The sequence below is a fragment of the Balaenoptera borealis genome, assembly GCF_965194805.1.
Source record: "Balaenoptera borealis genome assembly, chromosome: 4".
Classification (NCBI taxonomy): Eukaryota; Metazoa; Chordata; class Mammalia; order Artiodactyla; family Balaenopteridae; genus Balaenoptera; species Balaenoptera borealis.
In genome coordinates, this window is record NC_138861.1 from 83,699,774 (window position 1) to 83,722,431 (window position 22,658).

At 38.6% G+C, this 22,658-nt stretch overlaps 2 protein-coding genes across 26 annotated transcripts in view; one reads left to right on the top strand and one right to left on the bottom strand.

The window, feature by feature from the left end:
- The window catches only part of GRXCR1 (glutaredoxin and cysteine rich domain containing 1), a 364,232-nt gene extending 352,364 nt beyond the window's left edge, over window positions 1-11,868 (bottom strand). For 11 of the 21 annotated variants that reach the window (XM_082390756.1, XM_082390754.1, XM_082390750.1 and 8 more), the window contains exons 1-2: window positions 11,537-11,864; window positions 10,631-10,701 (exon numbers count right to left, since the gene is read on the bottom strand). Coding sequence is in view for 2 of the 21 variants with exons in the window: in XM_082390746.1 (XP_082246872.1) it covers window positions 10,631-10,660 (30 nt within the window). In the remaining 19 variants the exon portion in view is untranslated. Of the gene's footprint in view, window positions 1-10,630; window positions 10,702-10,779; window positions 11,516-11,536 lie in introns of those variants that run through there. The other 10 variants (XM_082390745.1, XM_082390744.1, XM_082390743.1 and 7 more) reach the window with 6 other exon arrangements.
- Window positions 11,869-12,175: 307 nt separating this feature from the next.
- ATP8A1 (ATPase phospholipid transporting 8A1) overlaps window positions 12,176-22,658 on the top strand; it is a 235,328-nt gene continuing 224,845 nt past the window's right edge. For 3 of the 5 annotated variants that reach the window (XM_082390481.1, XM_082390483.1, XM_082390484.1), the window contains exon 1: window positions 12,408-12,532. In XM_082390481.1, coding sequence (XP_082246607.1) covers window positions 12,484-12,532 — 49 coding nt within the window. In that variant the 5' untranslated portion in view covers window positions 12,408-12,483. Of the gene's footprint in view, window positions 12,533-22,658 lie in introns of all 5 variants that reach the window. The other 2 variants (XM_082390480.1, XM_082390482.1) reach the window with 1 other exon arrangement.

Sequence of the window (22,658 nt, forward strand, 5' to 3'; positions counted from 1 at the left end):
TGATGTTGAGCATCTTTTCATGTACCTGTTGTATTTTTTTGGAAAAATGTCTATTCAGATCCTCTGCCCATTTTTACCTGGGTTGTTTGTTTTCTTGCTATTGAGTTGTATGAATTCTTTTTATATTTTGGATATCAGCCCCTTATCAGATATATGATTTGCAATTATTTTCTCCCATTCAATAGGTTGCCTTTTCATTTTGTTGATGGTTTCCTTTGCTGTGCAGAAGCTTTTTAGTTTGATATAGTCTTACTTGTTTATTTTTGCTTTTATTTCTTTTGCTTTTGGTGTCAGATTCAAAAAATCAGCGCCAAGACCTATGTCAAGGAGCTTACTGCCTATGTTTTCTTCTACGAGTTTTATGGTTTCAGGTCTTAAGCTCAAATCTTTAATTCATCTTGAGTTAATTTTTGTGTATGATGTAAGATAGTGATTTGGTTTCATTCTTTCACAAGTGGCTATCCAATTTTCCCAACATCATTTATTGAAGACACTGTCCTTTCCCCATTGTATATTCTTGGCTCATTTGTCATAAATTAATTGACCATATATGTGTGGGTTTATTTCTGGATTCTCTACCCTGTTCTGCTGATCTACGTGCCTGTTTTTATGCCAGTATCATACTGTTTTAATTACTATAGTTTAGTTTGAAATCAGGCAATGTGATGCCTCCAGCTTTGCTCTTCTTTCTCAAGATTGCTTTGGCTATGCAGGCTCTTTTGTGGTCCCATACAATTGTTAGGATCATTTGTTCTATTTCTGTGGAAAATGCAATTGGAATTTTGATAGAGACTACATTGAATCCGTATTTTACTTTGGGTAGTATGGACAATTTAACAATATTAATTCTTCCAATCCATGAGCATGGAATATCTTTCCACTTATTTGTGTCTTCTTCAACTTCTTTCACTAATATCCTGTAGTTTTCAATACACAGGTCATTCACCTCCTTGGTGAAATTTATTCCTAGGTATTTTATTCTCTTTGGTGCAATTGTAAATGGAATTATTTTCTTAATTTCTCTTCCTAATACACTGTTATTAGTGTAAAGAAATGCAATCGATTTTTGTGTACTTATTTTGTATCCCACAACTTTATTGAATTCATTTATTAGTTCTAACACTTTTTGATGGCGTCTTCATGGTTTTCTATATATAATATCATGTCACCTGCAAATGTTGACAGTTTTACTTCTTCCTTTCAATTTGAATGCCTTTTATTTCTTCTTCTTGTCTAATTGTTCTGGCTAAGACTTCCTATATTATCTTGAATAAAAGAGTGGACAGCATTGTCTTGTTCCAGATCTTAGGGGAAAAGGTTTCAGCTTTTCACTGTTGAGTATGACGTTAGCTGTGGGATTGTCATATATGGTCTTTATTATGTTGAGGTATGTTCCCTCTGTACCCAGTTTGTTGAAATTTTTTATCATAAATGGATGTTAAATTCTGTCAAATGTTTTTTCTGCACCTATGAGATGATCATATGATTTTTATCCTTCATTTTGTTAATATGGTGTATCACATTGACTGATTGATTTGCAGATGCTGAACCATTTAAATGAATGGAATAAATCCCATTTGATCATGATGTATGATCCTTTTAATGTTTTGTTGAATTCTGTGTGCTAATATTTTGTTGAGGATTTCTGCATCTATGTTCATCAAGGATATTGGCCTATTATTTTCTTTTTTGTGGCATCCTTGTCTGGTTTTGGTATCAGGGTAAATTTGGCCTCATAAAATGCGTGTGGAAGAGTTCCCCCTCTTCTATTTTTTGGAAGAGTTTGAGAAGAATTAGTAACAATTCTTCATTGAATGTTTGGTAGAACTTACCATGAAGCTGTTTGGTCCTGGACTTTTGTTGGTTGAGAGGTTTTTGATTACTAATTCAATCTCCTTGCTAGTAATCTGTCTGTTCAGATTTTCTATTTCATCATGATTCAGTCTTAGTAAGTTGTATGTTTCTAGGAATTTATCCATTTCTTCTAGGTTGTCCAATTTGTTGGTGTATAAATGTTTAAATTTTATTTGTCTTTAAAACAGGAAGTCACCTTAATAACTAATAACTTATCAACAATTTATCCCTCTATTTTCTACTGTACTCAATTCAATATTATATTCAATTAGCATTTAATAAATTCTTTGCTAAACTCCATCAATTTAAAACCTACTTCATCAAGACTGTTTCTAAAATAAAGCAAACTCTTTTCCTTTATTCTTATAAATATTTTAAAACACAATTTGAACAAAACATAGTTTCATTATTCCATTATGTCCATGAAGAACTCCAGGATTTTAATAATGCAACCTTGAGAATGATTTCTGAGATTTATGAGGAAGCCAGAGAATGCTGGCTGCCTACCCTTAAAGGCATCCTCTCCTTCCTCATTGGTATCAGAACCTCAAATTTTATCTAGGTACACTGCCAGCTGAATAAGAAACTAAATTTACCAGCCTCCCTTTCAGCTAGGTGTGGCCATGTGACTAAGTTCTGGCTAATAACATTTAAGCATAATTTCTTTGGAGACTTCAGGAATGGATGCTTAAAGAGATCTATCTAAGCATGCTGGGATCTCTTTTTATCTTTATTCCTTTTCCCATCTTCCAATGAGGATGTTATAGCTGGCACACCAGAAGACAGCTAGGACCATGAGGTGACCTTGAGGATGGAAGCCATAGGTTAGCATGCAGAGCAGAAAGGGAAGACCCTGATTCTTTGATGCCAGTGTGGAGTCTATCTTCAGACTTCTTTTATATGACAGAGAAATAAACTCCTGCTTCATATAGATCACCGTTATTTTGGGTTTTCTATTATATACAGTTGAATCTTATTTTAAATGACATAAGAAGACATATTTAACATTTTAATAAATATTGCTAATCAGCATTCTTGCAGCAAGTCTCTTGAAACCAATAAATAGAATCCTGCATTAAAATTACATATTCAACATTCCTGCCATCTGTCATACAAATGTTAAGTAAACTTATGTTATTTGACTATACAAAGAAAGGCAATATTGAGGGAAATGCCTCTGGTACCTAAAACCATTTAATTTTACGTCACTCAGAGTATAAAAACAGGTTGGATGCACCAGATGATAACAGCTAAAATTTGTATAGTACATTATAATAAATTATCTCATGTACTTCTCACAACATTCTGATAAAATAGGTATTATAATTAGTTCCCGTTTATGGATGAAGAAACTGAGGCACAGAGAAGTTAGGTAACTTGGCCAAAGTCATATTACTGGTAAGTGGCAGAACCTGTATATGAATCTAGCTGTTTGATTGTAAAGCCTGCATGTTAATCCACTAGCCAATCTGAGGTTCTGAAAGGTTTTTTAATGATATTCTCAAAATCCAACCACTAGAAAGAACCAGAACTGAGGTGCAAACCAAGTCTTCTGATTCCAGTTCTTTTCATTAAGTCAGGATTGATACCAATGAGGTTTTTAGATTAATCATACATTTTTTTCAGACTACTGAAAGCTATAGTAACATTAAAAGATAAATAAAACACTTCTGTTAATTAAGCATATGCTCAAATATAATATACACTTAGCACCTTTCAAAGAAAGTAACGAAGGTAATCTCCCCTCCTTGAATGTCAGAATTTCTGGTTCAATAAAAAATCGACACAACATCTAAAAAGTTCAAACATAATCATATCTATATCTATACTTATATCTGTAACTACACAGAGAAGATTATCTTTTCCTTTCAGATAAACAGACTATTGTCCTTTACTCTCTGTAGTCCCATAAGTATTATGAAAAATGCCTCATATTATATTCAAGCTTAATTTTTTAAAAATCATCATTTCCTCTGTTAACTGAACAGATCTTTGATGTCTCCATCTTGATCTCTTTACTTCTACTGTAATTCATGCTCTGTATTGTTACCACCACAAAAATCTTTTTAAAACCTGTGTTACCTAGGGCCTACTGTAACTCCCTTTCACCTTGTGCATTCATTCTAACACCTCTGCTGATTTGCATGGTCTTCCATAATTTGGTTCCCATGTACTTATTCAAATCTTCTCAGTATTTCTCAACCTACAGGTCTCCCTTTTCCTCCTTCACTGTCATTTTAGATCAAGAGCAAGTCAGGAGACTCATGGACACAGAGAACAGACTAGTGGTTGCCAAGGGGGAGGGGGTTGGGGGAGGGATGGAGTGGGAGGTTGGAGTTAGTAGATGTAAGCTATTATGTAAAGAATGGATGGACAACAAGGTCCTACTGGATAGCACAGGGAACTATAGTCAATATCCTGTGATAAACCATAATGGAAAAGAATATTAAAAAAAGCATATATATATATGGTATGTGAATCACTTTGCTGTACAACAGAAATTAACACACACACACACACACACACACACACACACACACACACACACACAAACGAGGAAGTCAGAAGAAGCCAATTGGGGGCCAAAACTAGGCACAGGACCAAACGAAGGGGCACTGGAAACCTCGAGGGGCTATGCAGGCAACAGACTGCAACCACTTCAATTAGAGGCTATATGGCTGCTGAAAGCCTGGGAGGCAAGCTGGAATCAGAATAGCATGGATTCAGGAACAGAAGGAAAGAGGTTGCAATTTAACAGACAAAGGTCAGCTTTTAAGAGGTTAGACTAAATGAAAAACAGACAAGAGAACACAGGCAGGGAAGAGGAGCTGACATTTCAGGCCTAGATCCAGCAAGCAGATCTATCCAAGAGGTCCAAGCCTCTGCTCCCGTCCTTGGCACTAGCTCACTTCACTCTTGCCTCCGGAATGTCCAGCTTCCACAAGCCCTGAATCTATAGCTGGTTTACCTTCTTTACGTCTTTTCTTTATACTGTTTTCCCCCTGGCTTCTTTCTTTAGAGTGAATACTAAAATGTAATCCTGAGTTAAGTATTGATTCTCTTTCTCCATTTGGTAGATTTCCTCAGAGTTCAAAGTTGGAAAGAATCTACAGTGATAAATGATTCCTCTTTCCAGCAAATGTTGTTTCTGAGAATTTCTGGGGTCAGAGGGAAAAAAACAACAACATTGTGATTTTCCAATATGTCTGCTAAACACTGCAGTGAGTTATGAAACTGAGCAGAGGATATATCATCCAAGAGGCCCAAATGCGATCGGCAAATATTTCACATTTGATAGCTATGCCTTATTTAAATTCATCAGGAAACCATCTTGTTTAAGTCTGGCTTTCTTTCCAAATTAAAAGTGATGGAACTACAAAATTGTATTTCATAATCATATTTATGTCATTTACTGCTATATTCAATTTTTAATAAACATTCCTCTCTTTCAATACTTTACCTCATTATTATCACCTTTCCTCCTTTGAAATAACACCTAATATGACATGGCAAGAAAAAGAAGTGAAATTTTCTTAGGAGTTTTTTCATTTCCAATATTGGCTTTCTGGTAAACATCAAAGAAATAAATTATAATAAAATTTCTTGTCTTCACTGGCTATCCTTTTCATGTAAGAAACATGACACCATTTTCAAGATAAATGCCATAACATCCAGTAGAAATAAAATGTTAATGTCTATTTTCAGACATATTATAAAGGTACATATACACATTTTTGAAGAGTTCCAGATATAAGTGTGAAAGTCCAGAAATACTTTGAAGTACAATCAATATGTACAGGTGTAGACTACCTTTCCATTAGAATATGATATACAGTTATGATTTTATATTTATTTACTTACATAATTATTTGATCATAATTTTTTATTGGTCCAGAACCTATTGGTTTAGCTGACCATTCAAACTCAAATATTCAGCTCAGTATCTAGAATGTGGTGGGCACTCAATAAATTGCACTGAATGCATGAAGAAAAAGCATCTCTAGTTATACATAACAACCATACCAAGGGGAAAGAGGAAATTTCTGGAAATGATGGATATGTTTATTATCTTGAATGTGGTGACGGCTTCGTAGGTGTTTATATGTATGTCCAAACTTACCAAATTCTACACTTTAAACATATTAAGTTTATTGTGTCAATTATACCTCGATAAAGCTGCTTTTTAAAATATCAGAATTCATGAAAATACTACAGTAAATGTATTATCCATGAAGAATATTTTACAATAATATTTTACAGAGACTCAGCATTACTGGAATGTTGTTCTGTTAAGTTTTGGAAAAGAAACAGCACTTCCAAATTAAGAATTAATTTTCACTTCCTGGCTCTGGTAGGATGGAAATTTTTCAAGTAAAAATCATGCCATTTAATTACTCTCATCAGTTTGAAATGACAAGTCTGAATTCAAGATCTCAATACCAGGATTATTTTGCCTTGAACGTTCATTTACTTTTTGAGTAAAAAATTCAGTAAATGTTTTTTCTGAAAATTTGTGTGTGAATCAAACACTATTTTAAATGTACTGGAGTATATTTAAAATATTTTTTCTATTAAGAGTCTTTTCATATAAACAAATCAACATTTTAAATCTCATTTCATTTAAACAGGAGCAAAATATTTTTAATTATAGTGAAGAAAAAAATCATTGTACTATTTTTTGTTGGAAATTCCCACTATATGAAGAAGATAATAAAGTTTAAAGACATGATAACTTTGACTTAAAACTTTGCTAACGTGTTTGGAAAGAGAATGGTAAACTCATGAGAAATGAATCACAGGCATGAGAGAAAAGTATGGTTGAAATCAGTTTGTCTTTTGTTTTGTTTTGTTTTTTCATCTGGCATTTCTTATTCTGATTAAATTCTCTTGAATATTCTGATGGTTTCTGAGTGCACTTTTAAAAACATGAGTGCTTTAAAGACATGACACTTATTAATACAAAAAAAAAAGCAAAATCCAAATAACCCCTATTGACACTTTAAAAAAAAAATCTTATAGTTAGAAAATGCAAACAATGCAGAAAAGTATCAAATAGGAAAAATAGGAGCCTCCCTCCTCACTACCCCAGTCCTTCCACCCAAAGGTAAATGACTGTTTTATGCTTTTCTATAAAATAATATATATATAATTCATTTATTTACCAAAATGAATCATATTATGCACCCTGTTTTATTACAGGCATTTTTTACTTAATATATTTTGATATTCTTTCAATATCAGCACACGGTGATGGCTACATTCTTTTTGCTCCTACACAATGCTTCAGTGAATATCTTTGCACACACATCTTTGTGTTATATGGGTTTTGTTACAGTGAGTCCAGCAAGAACAAGCTACTCCAATCAGTCTATTGTTTTAAAAATTCGATGACTTGATTTTAACAAAAGCCAATATGGTATTCAGAAGCTTCTTCTGGTATCAAGTACTTCATAGCAAATATGTTCTAAACTATTTCATGACAAAGTAATATATTCCAGTATACATGCCTATGAAGGGTATAACTTATTATCTACTCAAATAAAATACTATTCTTTGACTTATTTCCAGTCTCCAATCTTAAGGAACTAGATCATTCACAGTACACTCATTTTTCAGTTCATTCATTCATTCAACAAATATTTATTGATCCTGTGCCATTTGACACACACTGTTCTTAAAGTTAGACAAATTGTAATAAGTAAGACAATAGAGCAAGACCTATTTATCATAAACAGGTAAACCAACAAACAAGAAAACTTCAGAGATAAGTGCTATGAGAAAAACAGACTAAGGCAATGTGGTGGTGGCTGGCATTGGGGAAGTGGGGCAATATCAGCTGGGGTGAGCTGGGATAATCTGAGCCCAACGACCAAATAAGGGGTAAAAGGAGATGAGCCCGAGAGGCAGGCAAGGGCAAGATCAGAAAGGGTTTGGGCTTCAATCCAGGTGCCGCCGGAAGCCACTGAAGTCCTAAGAAATGACATAAACTCATTTGTGTTTTAAAGAAATTAAAATTCATTTGTTTTTTAAAATAATAATAATGACATTGACTCATCCTAAAATAATAAACTCATTTGTGTTTTTAAATAATAATAACTATGAATGGGCGACAAAAGTGAAAGTAGGGAGATCAGTTAGGAGGCTACTGCAGGTGAACGATGATGGGGGCCTGTACAAGGTAGAGGTGGAGATGAAATGTGGATAGAAGTAAGACATATTTTTAAAACTGAGCCTAAAGAACTTGCTGGTGCACCGGAGCAGTGTGCATGTAAATGATGGTGACAGAAAAAGAGCAATCAAGATGGGAAAACTTGGGGAAAGTGCCTTACAAGCCCAATAGCATAATAATATCTTAATCATACCATAATGATGTCATAATAATCTCTTAACCATAACAGTATCTTCACCATCCATTGAATCAATATACCAACTACACACCAAAGGTAATAAGCATCTTTTCTTACAATAACCAGGTAGCTTTGCGACTAGATAGAATTTTGTTATATCTTAACCTCAATTTTAAACTAAAAGATATAATTATCTAAACTTTAAGGTTAATTTTACCCCATTATTTTGTGCTTTTGCAAAAGAATTTAGAATGTAGTTGCCAGCATTATCCAGCATCTGTATTCTATAGTCGTATAGTATTCAACTTTGCATTCCTCCTTCTCAATCAGAAGCAGGGTTCTCAAGTACATCTCCAACTACCTTCAGGATGTAAGTTCCCAAAGCACTTCTGGGTATATCATAAATTAGTAAATTAGTGAGCATGCCTCTGTCACCTAGTTAACTATGAGTTCCTCCCAAGAAGGACCAATTCTTAATTCTCGGTGTCCCCAACAACAACAACAAACTCAAGGCAATATCACGTAATTAGTAAGTGAAAACCCACCAAGATAGAAATATGCTCAACATCTCTTTGACTTTCTGGACTTGATAATTTTTGTGGCTCACACCTCTAGAGACAATTTTTTAAACAGCTTTATTAAGATATAATTCACATAACATACAATTCCCACATTTTAAGTGTACAGATGAACACATCTACAAAACGGACTCACAGATAAAGAGAACAGAGAGAGGTGTGGTTGCCAAAGGGGAGGGGGTCTGGGGGAGCGATGGATTGGGAGTTTGGGGTTAGCAGATGTAAGCTATTATATATAGAATGGATAAACAACAAGGTCCTACTGTATAGCACAGGGAACTATATTCAATATCCTGTGATAAACCATAATGGAAAAGAATATGAAAAAGAATATATATATGCATAACTGAGTCACTTTGCTGTACAGCAGAAATTAACACAACATTGTAAATCAAATATACTTCAATAAAATTAGAAAAAATAAAAATAAAGTGTACAGATTCTCAGTGAGATCCCTGTAGTCCAAGTGGTCTCTTGGTTCTCCCCAACCATATATGGTCTTCCATCATTCCATTTCCTTAACCATTCATTAAAAAATCATAATTGAGCACTTACCTATTAACTATATGCCAAGCATTCCTACCTGGAATGATGTTTCCTTTTCACTTCTACAGACTTAACCCCTACTTCAAAACCTAGCTCAAGTACGTTGATCACCCAGCTCTTGGAATCTCCCCTTCTCTCAGTGCCTCTAGTGTTGCTGCTGGTCTATTTGGCATTAAGTGTCAGTCATCCTGTTACACTGCTGTTTACTTTAACAAATGCATTAAGCGTCTTTGTAACTTAGCATTCTGGCTGGGGACTTCACACGTTATGCATTCAATGGATACTTCGTGGAGGATAAAACCTGGCCCTTGGAAAAGTTATTCTTGAATAACCCGCTTCCTTCTAAGTCCATCAACAGTGCAGTCGCAGGACCTGAATGTTTTTAAACGATCTTGCTGACATCTGAGTTGTATTACAGGTTCTGTGACAAGGTCATGTTGCTGGCACCAGAGTTCCCTGCCAGGGGCTAGAGCACTGTGCAATGGAAGATGAGGAGATCTGAGAGGACTTTGAAATCAAGCACATGCAGATTAGTACAACATTCAACTTCAATCAGGGTTCTGCACCAATAAAAACATGTGTGCTTTCTAACAATCAGAAATGAATGGTTTTTCAGAAATGAGTTGGGGGGGTGGGATAGGGAGGGTGGGAGGGAGATGCAAGAGGGAGGGATTATGGGGATATATGTATATGTATAGCTGATTCACTTTGCTATACAGCAGAAACTAACACAACATTGTAAAGCAATTATACTCCAATAAAGATGTTAAAAAAAAAAAAAGCTGGGGAAAACAAAACGAAACAAACAAACAAAAAAGAAATGAGTTAGGTAGGATACTCGTGCCATTATGGCTAAAGTGATAGCATAACTTGGGAAAGGACACACAGTGAGCTATGGACTATATCAGGCAATGTTCTTCTCTGCATGAAAGACTCTTGCCATTTTCTGTATGAATGATGTATGTTGTCAACTTTGCTGATGGGTTGTTAATGGCAGACACACAGACATATATAAAATAGATTGGTCTATAGAAAACAGAGGTAATCTCTGGAACTCCAGTTAATTACTATCTGTAAATAAGCAGAATTGAACTTCATTTCAGGGTCCATAGGAATTACAAAGGCGATTGCTCATAAATCAAATACTGGTATGCTGCTGTGCACTGATTTTGAATAAAAACTGGTTCTGGCTTTATATAAAATCCTATCTAAAATGTTAATCGCAAAAGCACTGCATTTTTCTCTGGTTTCTGTTCACTAACTTTTACAGCTGATTTTTAAAAACTATTTCCTTGTTGTACTTACCCTTTTAATTTTTTTCAGACGCACGTTCATCAAGCCAGAGGGAGTTTGCTTTATACAAGGAGATCCTGGACCTGGAAGGAAAAAGAAGGGTCAGTGATGACTGTCCTAAAAAGGCTGTGTGCTCATTTCTTACTTTTAGAAGACCATACCTGTAAATCAAGACCATCACTGAAATAAACACCTTTGAGTCCTGCTCTACCCTGCAATGTTTCATGAACACTGGAAATACATTTTCTTTGTTCTAATCCCAGCCTCTGAATCAGAGCCAAGTAGAGTGGGTTCTTCATAAATATGCACTGAGCGCCTGACTCAGAATTAACATAGGGCAGGGCTCTGATTAGCAAACGCTACCTGCAGGAGACAGAGGAAACACCACAAATGGAAATAAGATGCTATCAGCAGGTTTTATTTTTTCTTGAGGCTTGGGAATAATCACTTATCTCTCTGTTCAAACCTTTCCAGATCTCTCCCTTCAGGACCTGAAAGAAGTTCACAATAAACGCCTCCACGTAAAGCCCTCTTCCACCGGGTGCTGGAGGAAGAGCACAAGATGAGAGAAGCAGCAAATTGTTTCCAACTCAATTTACTCCTTTCTCGCCATTTCAGCGGCTCACCACGATCTATTCAATATATAAAACCTTACAGCCTAACTTAAAGATGAAATCAACAATAAATAAAAAATACCGTACTTGTTCTGATAACTTGTTAGCATAGATCTCCATATACAAAATAAAAGGTAACGAAGTTACACTTATTTGTAGGATATGGGGCAAACTAAAATTTAATGTATTTATGGACTTTATACTAGGCTCCCTCTCCCCTTTTCAGGTAAAACTACTGCTGCCAACTTCCTGCACGTTTGACTAAATGCAAAAAGCCAAACAAAAAAAGTCCTTTTTGAAGCACCTGGCCCAATAGTTGACTTTACTGCAAGTCCAGAGCTCTGTCAGGCTGCAGAACACGCACTAGCTGGATGCACCGGGCCACTCGCAGGCCGGCCCCAGACGCACACAAGCACCGTGGGCAGGAGGAGCCACCAACGCCAGAGGACCCCGGCCTCAGAACCTGTTGCTCGTGGACCAGGCGAGTGGGCAGGTGCGACTCAGGTCGCGAGGGCTGTTGGCGGTGCAAGGAGGCTAGAACTGCACCCGGGGGGCCAACACGCAATGCCTTTCCGCAGCTCGTAGCCCTTGACGCCCCAAGCCTTTCGCCGCTCTCCAGCCCGCTCAGACCCAACACCACTTCCGCACCACGGGCGACTCCATTGTTATTAAAACTAGAGGGTGGCGGGAGAGGATTTGCAAGGATGCAGGAGCCACAGTACCCCTTCCGCTCCGGCCAAGACTTGGAAGAATCAGAAAAGCGTTGAGAAAAGACAGGAAGAGCCGAAGCCACGGGGCGGGACGAGGGCGCCTGTGGTGGAGGAGGCCGGCATCTTCCCCTCCCCCCTCAGGGATGGTACGGTCCAAAGCAGGGCGGGGCGCAGGAGGCCCTCCGGAGTCTCTCCCCGCCCCTCTCCCGCCTTTCCCGCAGCGCTGCAGTTGTGCGAGTGAGAGGGCACGCTGAGGATCCCTCCCCGGGTGCCGACGTCCGGGCTCCGCCCCTCGCCGCGCCGTTCCCTCCGCGGAGGCAGGCAGAGCTCGCTCAGCTCTGCGGACGCCGCCGCCTTCTTTACCTCCTCCTTCTCTCGCCGGTGTGCGAGGGCCTCGCCCGGCAGCGGCACTGTCCTGGGTGGGCGGCTGGGCCCGCGCGGCTGCTGAGCGCTCGGCGCGGGGAAGCCAGATCCTCCGCCCGCGCGGCGCCGTGACAGGTGCAGAGTCTGGTCTGAAGACCCACCTGCGGTGGCCGCCGCGATGCCCACAATGCGGAGGACCGTGTCGGAGATCCGCTCCCGCGCGGAGGGTGAGTAGCTGCCGCAGCGCGAAGCTGGGTGCGGAGCGCGCGCGGGGGCGGCTCGGGGCCAGCCGAGGGTCAGGCGGTGTGAGTGTGTGTGTGTGTGTGTGTGTGTGTGTGTGTGTGTGTGTGTGAGTGTGTGTGTGTGTGTGTGTGTGTGTGTGTGTGTGTGTGTGTGTCGGGTAAGAGATGCCCCGTCTCACCTCTTCCCGCAGCAATGTCTGGCTGTCCCGCCTGGTCCTTGGCGAACCCTTCTCCCTGCGCCTTCAGTGCCCTCGCAGACCCCTTCCCAGCTGCAGAGCCCCGAAATTGGTGTCCTCGGAGGGATCCCCAAGGCTCGCTTTACACGGCAGCGTGACTGTTGGGTCTCTGCGCTCTCGCCCTGCCCACCTCCCTGCCCACTAGCTCACAGACCACTCTGTCTCCACTCTGCTTCTCCATTCTAGGGAGCACAGCCCCAGCCAGCCGCCCACCTTTTTTGCAGCCCCCATATCACGGCTCCCCGGGAATTGAATCTGCCTTTCCTAGGTTGCAGGATCCTTTGATCCACAGCCCCTCGCCTCTCCGAGCGGGAGGAGCCTTAATTGGGCTTGGGCGCTCCGCCGGTGCTGATACATCTCTGCAGTTCCGCCTCCTGCAGCGGAGTCTCACCCAGCTCCCGTCTGAGGTTTTGTTTTTCCCTTTACCTGATACCTGCATTTTGGCCAGCTGAGCGGACTTTTTAGCAAGGTGGAAGCTGTTTTCTTTGCTCCACCCAGGGCCAGATGTTGAATGGCTACACCTGTCAGCAATGAGCAACAGCTGCCCGAGGGTAAAGGCCAGTAAGCTTTTGGAGGGCCTAGGCTGTCTTCATCCTCTGATGAGCCCTCAGCATCCTGCCTAGCATGTGGCAGTCAGTTGGTAAATATTTTTGCATTTTGTTCATGGCGAAGCCAAAACAGTGCATATCTGGAGCTTTGTTTTATTTTTCTGTCACATAAACCCATACTTGAATCCTATAAAGGGTGGCTCATGTTCTCACAACATCGCTGATGTCCATCCTTCACCCCCGCCCCCTCCCCCCTTTAATGTTTGGCAAGTGGTAAAGTGATTTTAGGAAAAAAGATACAGATTTTAGGAGAATTGGATTATAGGGGTTTGAGACAGGCCATTTTATTATTTTTCCTCCTCAGAGTCCCCATGTTAAAAATGGGGGCTCTGAGCTCTAGTAGCTATGATTTTCTGGTTACAGCACTTAGGAAATACTCAGTGAAACTGCTCTGGGGAGAAGGCCACACAAGAGTCAAAACTAACCTGTGTACAGGGATTTAGTACATTCTTATTGTCATTTGTAATATAATGAAAAAATATACAGGGCACCTTATAGATGCACATTGGATAAATGATAGTGCTGTCTTTAAATGTACGCACTAAAAATGTGTACATTCTTTTTTTACACTTCTGAGTGAAGTAAATTTTCTTTTTTTTTCTTATTTATTTCTTCCAGTTTTATGGAGCTATATTTGACATATAGCACTGTATAAGTTTAAGGTGTACAGCATAATGATTTGACTTACATACATCATGAAATGAGTACCACAATGAATTTAGTGAACATTCATCAACTCATATAGATACAAAATTAAAGAAATAAAAAAAAAATTTCCTTGCGATGAGAACTCTTGGGGTTTACTCTCTTAACAAATTTCATATATAATTTCATGTAATGTTGTACATTACATCCCTAGTACTTTTTTATCTTATAACTGGAAGTTTGTACCTTATGACCGCCTTCCTCTGATTTCCCCTCCCCCCATACCCCACCTCTGATAACCCCCAATCTGATCTCTTTTTCTATGAGTTGGTTTGTTTGTTTGTTTTTGAAGTATAATTGACCTACAATAGTATGTTAATTTCTGTTACACAACATAGTGATTCGATATTTCTATGCATTTCAACATGATCACCACAATGTCTAGTTACCATCTGTCACCATACAAAGATATTGCATAATTATTGACTATATTCCCCACACTGTACATTTCATACCCATGACTCATATATTTTGCACCTGAAAGTTTGTACCTTTTTAATCTTCCTCACCTATGTCTCTACCCCCAACTCCAATTCCCACTGGCAACCACCTGTTTGTTCTGTGTATTTATGACGCTGTTTCTGTTGTTTGTTCACTTGTTTTATAGATTCCACATATAGATGAAATCATTCAGCATGTGTCTTTTTCTGACTTATTTCACTTAGCATAATACCCTCTAGGTCCATCCATGTTGTCGCAACTGGCAAGATTTCATTCTTTTTTATGGCTGAGTAATATTCCATTATATGTATACATACACACACACACTGCGTCTTCTTTATTCATTCATCTACTGATGGCACTTAGGTTGCTTCCATATCTTGGCTATTATAAATAATGCTGCAATGAACATAGTGATACATATATTTTTCTAATTAGTGTTTTTGTTTTCTTTGGATAAATACCCAGGAGTGAAATTGCTGGATCATATGATAGCTCTATTTTTAATTTTTTGAGGAACCTCCACACTGTTTACCATAGTGGCTGCACCAATTTACATTTCCACCAACAATTCATGAGGGTTCCCTTTTCTCTGCATCCTCACTAGCACTTGTTGTTTGCTGTCTTTTTGACAATAGTGAATGAATTTTCTTAATCATCATTTGAGTGAGCCATTCAGGTAATGAAAATATAGTGGTAATACTGGGATTGTTCTTTCAAATATAGCAGTTGATGGATTCTATATCATGGGAAATGGGAAAAGAGAAAGGACCAGAAAATAATGTAAAACCTATGCCATATGAGAGGATTTCATTAAGTACTGAGAGGCTACAGTATTGTTTTTGATTGGCATGTATAGTTTTCAAAGCATTTTTACAAAGATTACCTTATAGGACCTTACAGTGCTCCTGGAGTTGGTGAAGATGGTCCCATCTGATAGTTGAGGAAACTGTGGCCCAAGTGGTTGAGGTACATGTCAAAGGTCAAGTAGCTAGTTCAGTGACACATTTGAATTAACAGCTGTGGGAAAACAATGACTGGTCCGTATTTAATCTTTGTATTCCCTGTGCATCCAGCACAGTGTCAGGGGCATAGTGGCACTTGGGGAATGACCCTTACCCCCCGTGTTGGTTGGTTCAGTTTATTATGTGCTCAGCATGTTGCTCTGGACTGTGGTGAGGACAACATCAATAATGACCCTGTGGGCTGGCGATGTGGCTCATTGCCTGCCCTGCCCACACTTTTCTTTCCTAAGGAACAGTCTGTTTTGGCAGCTCCTGCTGCCTAAAGGCCTTGTTCTGAACGGCAGCGTCCTTGGCTTCAGTTGGTTGGACCACGGCAGGCTCCTGACCCAAGAGGAGAGAATCCATAGGTGGCTCAAACACTTGAAACCTTGTGTTTTGGCTCAGAAAGATGCTTTGTGGTGATCATCTCTCCCATGGGAAGAGTTAAGCTTAGAGGCTTAGAGTGAAGGTTGAAGCAGAAAGGGACAGAGGAGAATAGGCTGGTAGAGGAGAGAATGGCTGGCTGTAATAGGTTGTGCAAATGCTGCTAGTATGAGGAAACAGAAACTGCGTGAAGAGAGGAAGATAGGAGAGAAAATGAACCGGATGGAGAGAATGAGGCAGAGAGACACAGATGCTGAGAGAGGGTGGCCAGTCCCTGGAGCACCTCCCTCCTGACTCCTTTAGTCCCAGTTCCCAAGTAGCCTTAGAACAGGCTCTTTTTTTCCTTGAAGTGACTTGAATGGGTTTCTGTTCCCTGCATTCAGATTGGCCAGATGCATGGCTGTTCTGTGTGCAAGCTATTTACAACCAAATTGAGGGGAAAGAACTTCCATGAAATAAGAAATAAACAGTCTGGGGCTGCCCTGGTAGCGCAGTGGTTAAGAATCCGCCTGCCAATGCAGGGGACACGGGTTTGAGCCCTGGTCCGGGAAGATCCCACATGCCGTGGAGCAACTAAGCCCGTGCGCCACAACTACTGAGCCTGTGAGCCACAACTACTGAGCCTGCGCTGTAGAGCCCGTGCTCCGCAGCAAGAGAAACCACTACAGTGAGAAGCCCGCACACCACAATGAAGAGTACCCCCGCTCACCACAACTAGAGAAAGCCCGTGCACAGCAACGAAGACCCAATGCAGCCAAAAATAAATAAATAAATAAATTTATTTTTTTTAAAAAAAGAAATAGCCTAAGAGGGGATGTTATTAATTAAACAGCGCACCTGCTATGGGTAACAAAGAGCTGTGGCAGATCAGACATAAGAACACGAGGTCTGCCGAGCAAACATTCCATTGAGAAAGGATTTGAAATGAGTGCTCACGCAGTGCTTTTCAAACTTTAAGATGCCCACAAATCACCTGGGGATCTTGTTAGATGCAGCTTCTAAATGCATAGGGCTGCAGTTGCATTTCTGACAAGCTCACGGGTAACGCTGAGTGATGCTGGCCTGCAGGTCACAGTCTGAGTGCCAAGCTTCCAAGATAATGCCATCTATTTCAGTAGTCAGGAGGGCATTGAGGGTAGAGAGTAACCAATTGAAAAAGCAGTGAACATGACTGTGGCTTATTTGAGAGTTCTTAAAGAAACTGGCCAGGAACAAAGGGAAACTTGGAAGGAATAGGATGTAAATTTGGATAAGTAAATACTTCTAGATTACAGAGCATTTTAAATGCCAAGATGAGTCATTTGGATTTTGAATCAAATATTTGAAAAGGATCTTAGAGTTCATCTAATTCAATTCTCATGCAAGCATGAGGCCAATGTATAATACTTCTAACAGGGCCAGTTAGGAGCCAAATCATTATAGGGGAGTGACATCCCCAAACAGTGTCTTAGAAAGATAAGCCTGGAAGTATGTTGGATGGTTTGGAGGAAATGACACTGTAAATACACTCTGTTGTTTTTTAAAAAAGTCTAAAAATGACAAAGGCCAGGATTAGTATTGGAGTGGAGCAGTGAGACTGGGAAGGGAGGAATTAGAGATATTTCTCAGTAAATCGTTAACGTGTTCAACAGAGATCTGTTGAACTCCTACAAGTACTGTTCCAGGTACTTGAGATACATCAGTGAACAAACAGAATAGAAAAAGCCCTGCCCTGGAAGTGCTATCATTCTAGTGAGGCAAGAGACAAAGCAAACACAACAAATTAGCAAATTATAGACTTTGTTATGTGGTAAGTGCTGTGGGAAAAATAAAGAAAAGGTAAGATACATAAGGTTGGTGGATGAATTCCAAGTTTAAATAGGTTGGTTAGGCTATCCTTCATTGAAAAGTTGAGGTGGAGGAGGTGAAAGAAGCCTGGTGGGAATCTGGGGAAAGAATGTTCCAGACAGGCCCCAAGGCAGGAGAGAGGAGTGTTAAAGGAAAAGGGAGGGGGGGAAAAGTAGGAAATGAGGTGACAAAGGTCACGTCATAGGACATAGTGATATAGTGAATATACCGCAGGAGATTCTGAAGCAGTAATTTCAAATTTTAATGTTTACAAGATCCCAGGTATCCCATTAAAACTGCGGTTTCTTGGGCTGCCTCACGACGATTCTGTTGAGTAGATCTGCCATGGGACTGCATTCTTAATGAGCTGCCCAGAATATTCTGGTGCAGGTGAAACATTTTAAGGAACTCTGCTTTTTAGTCTTGAACCTGATTGATTGGGAAGATCTATTAAAAGATAAGGAAATGGAGAAGGAGGGTCAGTACAGTAAGAGAAGATATACATTCAAATTTTGAAGTGATTGGGGGACATCCAAATGGACATGTTTTGAGGATACTTTGAAATTTGGAGGTTAGATATGGGTAAAATCAAATGGGAATCTCAAGTTCAGAGATAATAGTTGAAACCCTGATAGTAGATAAATTTGCCAGAACACAAGACTAGATAAAGCAGAAGGATAAGAATTACAGGTCTCTTCACTTTCTACTCCAGCTAAATAAATAAGTCTCTGAATTCAGCATTAGGAATCCTAGAAACAGGGACTGAAATAACAGTTTACACAAAATAGAATTTTTCTCAGTCTTGTAAAACTAACATGAAGGCAGTCCAGGTCAACTATGTCTACTACATAAAATCGTAAGGGACATGGGCTCCTTACGTCTTTCTGCCTCATCATCCTTAGTATTTAACTTCCATAAAGTCATAACCTGGTTGCCGGGTTCCAGCCATTGTGTAGGAGTCCCAGGTAGGAAGAAAAAGGAAGGGTGTGAGACCAAAGGGTTTTCTTTGAAGTACCGCACAAAGACTAATGCTTATTTTGCATTGGCTCCCTTCTGCAAGGGAAGCTGGGAAATGGAGTTTTCTATCTGACACATTACTCAGTGTTTTATTCCTAAAAGAAAAAGGGAAAATGGTTATTGGGTTGGCAACTGACAGGCACAGTCACCATCAGATTGTCAAAGTCTCTTGCTTGAATAAAAGAGGTGTTCTAGAGCTCATAATTTACAAAATAAGGACCATTATTCGAAACTAAGGAAATGCACACAAAAAAACCACATACCTATCCAATGGTTTGCATTTTCTTCTGTTGAATATTATGCTAAAATGTAAGACATTCATTTGATTATGTAAAACATGTGCTAAGTGATAAATCTAGGAATCGTCCTAGGGACTGTTTTCCTAGACTGGTCTGTGTAAATGGCACCTTTAAAATGTTTGTAATGATAAAGAATACTACATTTCCTTTACTTAAAAGATAACAAAAGGAGCATGGAGATAATTTCTGCAAGAATTGTTAAAAGGAAACTTTTAGAAGGCTGTTTCATTTGTCCAAGTAAAAGATGACTAAGATCCTTTGTTCCTTTAGCAAGCATGTGTTATGCATCTGCTGCAAGCCAGCTAATTGAATGGTGGGACAAAAAGGTGTAGTGAATGAAGGATGCCCCAAAGTAACCATAGAAATGAGTTAAAAGATTTACAACTGTCATGACGCTCTTTCACAGAGAGGGTGTGTGAGCATAGTGACGCTTCATGTGATCAATATTTGAGAATTCCCAATACATGTCATTTTGCTTAGTGTCATCTGGAGATATTAAGTGTGGCAGAACTAAATTATTTTAGGTTTTCTAGTCTATAGTGCATCATTCTTTTTTTATTTTTTCATTATATCATTTCAAAAACAATGAGAACTGAATCATTTGCCTACCTTACAGCCATAGGAAAGTTTGCAGAGATCAGAGTGTACTTTTGAAGTTCGTGAAATATTTGCTGCCTGGGTCTCTACTCACATAGTTTCATTAGAATGTGAGTAAAGGCAACAGGTTCATTCTTTACTCCTCACTGGAACCCACATCTTTCAGTGCTCTCATCCTCTGGGTAGTAAGCTCCCTAAAGGCAGAGATTTTTGTCTGTTTTGTTTACTGATATACTGAGGACATTGCCTGGGGCATAGTAGGAGCTCAGATATTGGTTGACTTACATGAATTTTATGACCTAGAGATGAGATGACCTACAGATGCGTTATAATCAGACCTACTTGATATCTTCCTACCGGAACCTGAGCACCACAAAGGGAGCGATTTTTTTTGTGATCTGTTCACTGCTGTGTTCTCTGCACTTAAAGCTTTGCCTGCCATATAGTCGCCCTCCGTGTTTGTCAGATGAACAGGTAACTGTTTGTTTTTAATAGAAGAGCTTAAATTTGTTCTCTTGATTGTAGAAGTAACACCTGCTCATTGAAGAAAACTCACGTGGCAAAAAGGTGTCAAGAGGACAGTAAAAATCACCCCAAACGATGCCATCCAAATATAATCATTTAATATATATGTTAACATTTAATCCATTCCAGCTATTTTCCAGGAGAGGAGGAATATATTTATTTGTTAAGAAAAATCAGACTCCACCTTACTTTTAATCTTTTTTCCCCACTTAGTATTTCATGGACATCCTTGCCTATCAAATATAGTTTATGTAAACTCCACAGAGGATGGGATTTTTAATTTTTTTTTCTAGTTTTATTGAGATATACTTGATATATAATCATATTAGTTTAAGGTGTACAACATGATTTGATATTTGTATATACAGTATTTCAAAATGATTACCACAATAAGATTAGTTAATATTCGTCACCTCACATAGTTACAGCTGTCTTTCCTAGTGATGAGAACTTTTAAAATCTACTCTCTTAGCAACTTCAAATATACAATACAGTCTTGTTAACTGTAGTCACCATGCTGTGCATTACATCTTCAGAACTTATTTATAACTGGAAGTTTGTATTGTACTTTTGACCACCTTCTCCCGTGGGAAGGAATTTTTTTTGTCTACCGTCTCTACTCATATCCTCAGTGCCTAGAGCACTGCCTGGCACTTAGTAGGGCCTCAGTAGTTATTTATTGAATGCATAGATCATGAATTTTATGGCAGCTTAGCATTATACATGTTATTGTATAATAATTTACTAAGGAATCCTCTGTGGGTGGGTATTTAGGTCATTTAAAGTTGTTTAAAAAAAAACACTCTTGAATAAGCACCTTTATACATCGTTGTACACTTTTCTGATTATTTCTTTGTGAAAATCTTTGAGAAAAGGGATTTCTGGGGCAAAAGTATGTACCTTTTTTTTTATAATGAGGGCAAAAAAATGCAAGAAAGATTATTGAAGTTTACAGCCTCACTGAAAATGAACAAGAGTACCTATTCCTTTACCCCTTCTCCAGCACCGGATAGTCTTCTTTATCCTTGTGAATATACGATGCAAAAAAAAAAAAAGAAAAAAAAACTCTTTACGTTTACATTGCTGTACTTGTAAGTAAGGTTGAATGCATTTTGATTAGTTTAATAATTAGTTCTATTTTTTTCTGAATTGTTTATTCATTGTAAATTCCTTTATGAAGATTGTCTTGTATTGAATTTTAAGAGCTTATCATATGTTAAAGACATTAACTGTTTTCTCTGTTCATAGTTTATCTTTTAACTTTTTTTTGGTATTTTCTCATGTACATAGTTACAGTTATAAATCCTGTGCATTTTAATGATTTATTCCTAGATGATTTATATTTTATATTTTTATTTTATTTATACTTTATATTTTATGAAGATATTGTGTATGGGGTCCTTTCTAAAATTATATGTTCTTACTTGCGACTGTTAGCACATGTAAGGTGGAAGCTATTGATTTTGAAACTGACCATCAGTCTGAATTCTTTTATTTTAAATAGTTTTTCAGTTAATTTTCATCTCTGTAGGTTTTAAAATTATATATCATAAAGCAAAGTATTTTTAAACAAGGTTTTCAATTAATTAGACTTGACCAGGTATATTTTGGTTACACTACTTTTTTCAGCAAGGTTTGTTCATTTTTATGTGCTGAAGTTTTGTGGACTCGGGTTCCAACTTACTAAGGTTTCACGTAGCCCTTACGTAATAGCCAAGATATTGCTCTTTTTTATCCTTTTTGCTAGGGTTAGGGGTCAGAATTTAGACCAGCTGGGATTTAATGAATTGTTCTGTAAAATCTACTTATTATCAAATTGGCATTCATGCCTTAGATCAGCACTGAGAGAAATAAAATGTGAGCCATAAACACTAGACACATATGTACTTTTAAATATTCTCTAGCTACATTGTAAAAATAAATAGGTGAAATTAATTTTAATAATATATTTTCTTTAACTTAATATATCCAGAATACGATTTCATCATGTTACTGATATAAAAATTAATAATGAAATAGTTTGCATTCTTCTCTTTTTGTACTGTTTTCTAAATCTGCTGTATATTTTATATTTACAATACATCTCAATTTACACTAGCCCCATTTCACGTGCTCAGTTGACACACGTGGCTAGCGGCTGCTTACTGGACAGCACAGCTGTAGATTATACCTCTAGCTTGGGCTTACATGTAAGGAGGATTTACTAGAGTTTTTTAGAATATAACATTTTATAACGGAAATGAGGCTCAAAGTAAGCTTATTAAAAGTACATGTGGGGCTGCCCTGGTGGCGCAGTGGTTGAGAATCTGCCTGCCAATGCAGGGGACACGGGTTCGAGCCCTGGTCTGGGAAGATCCCACATGCCGTGGAGCAGCTGGGCCCGTGAGCCACAACTACTGAGCCTGCGCGTCTGGAGCCTGTGCTCCGCAACAAGAGAGGCCACGATAGTGAGAGGCCTACGCACTGCG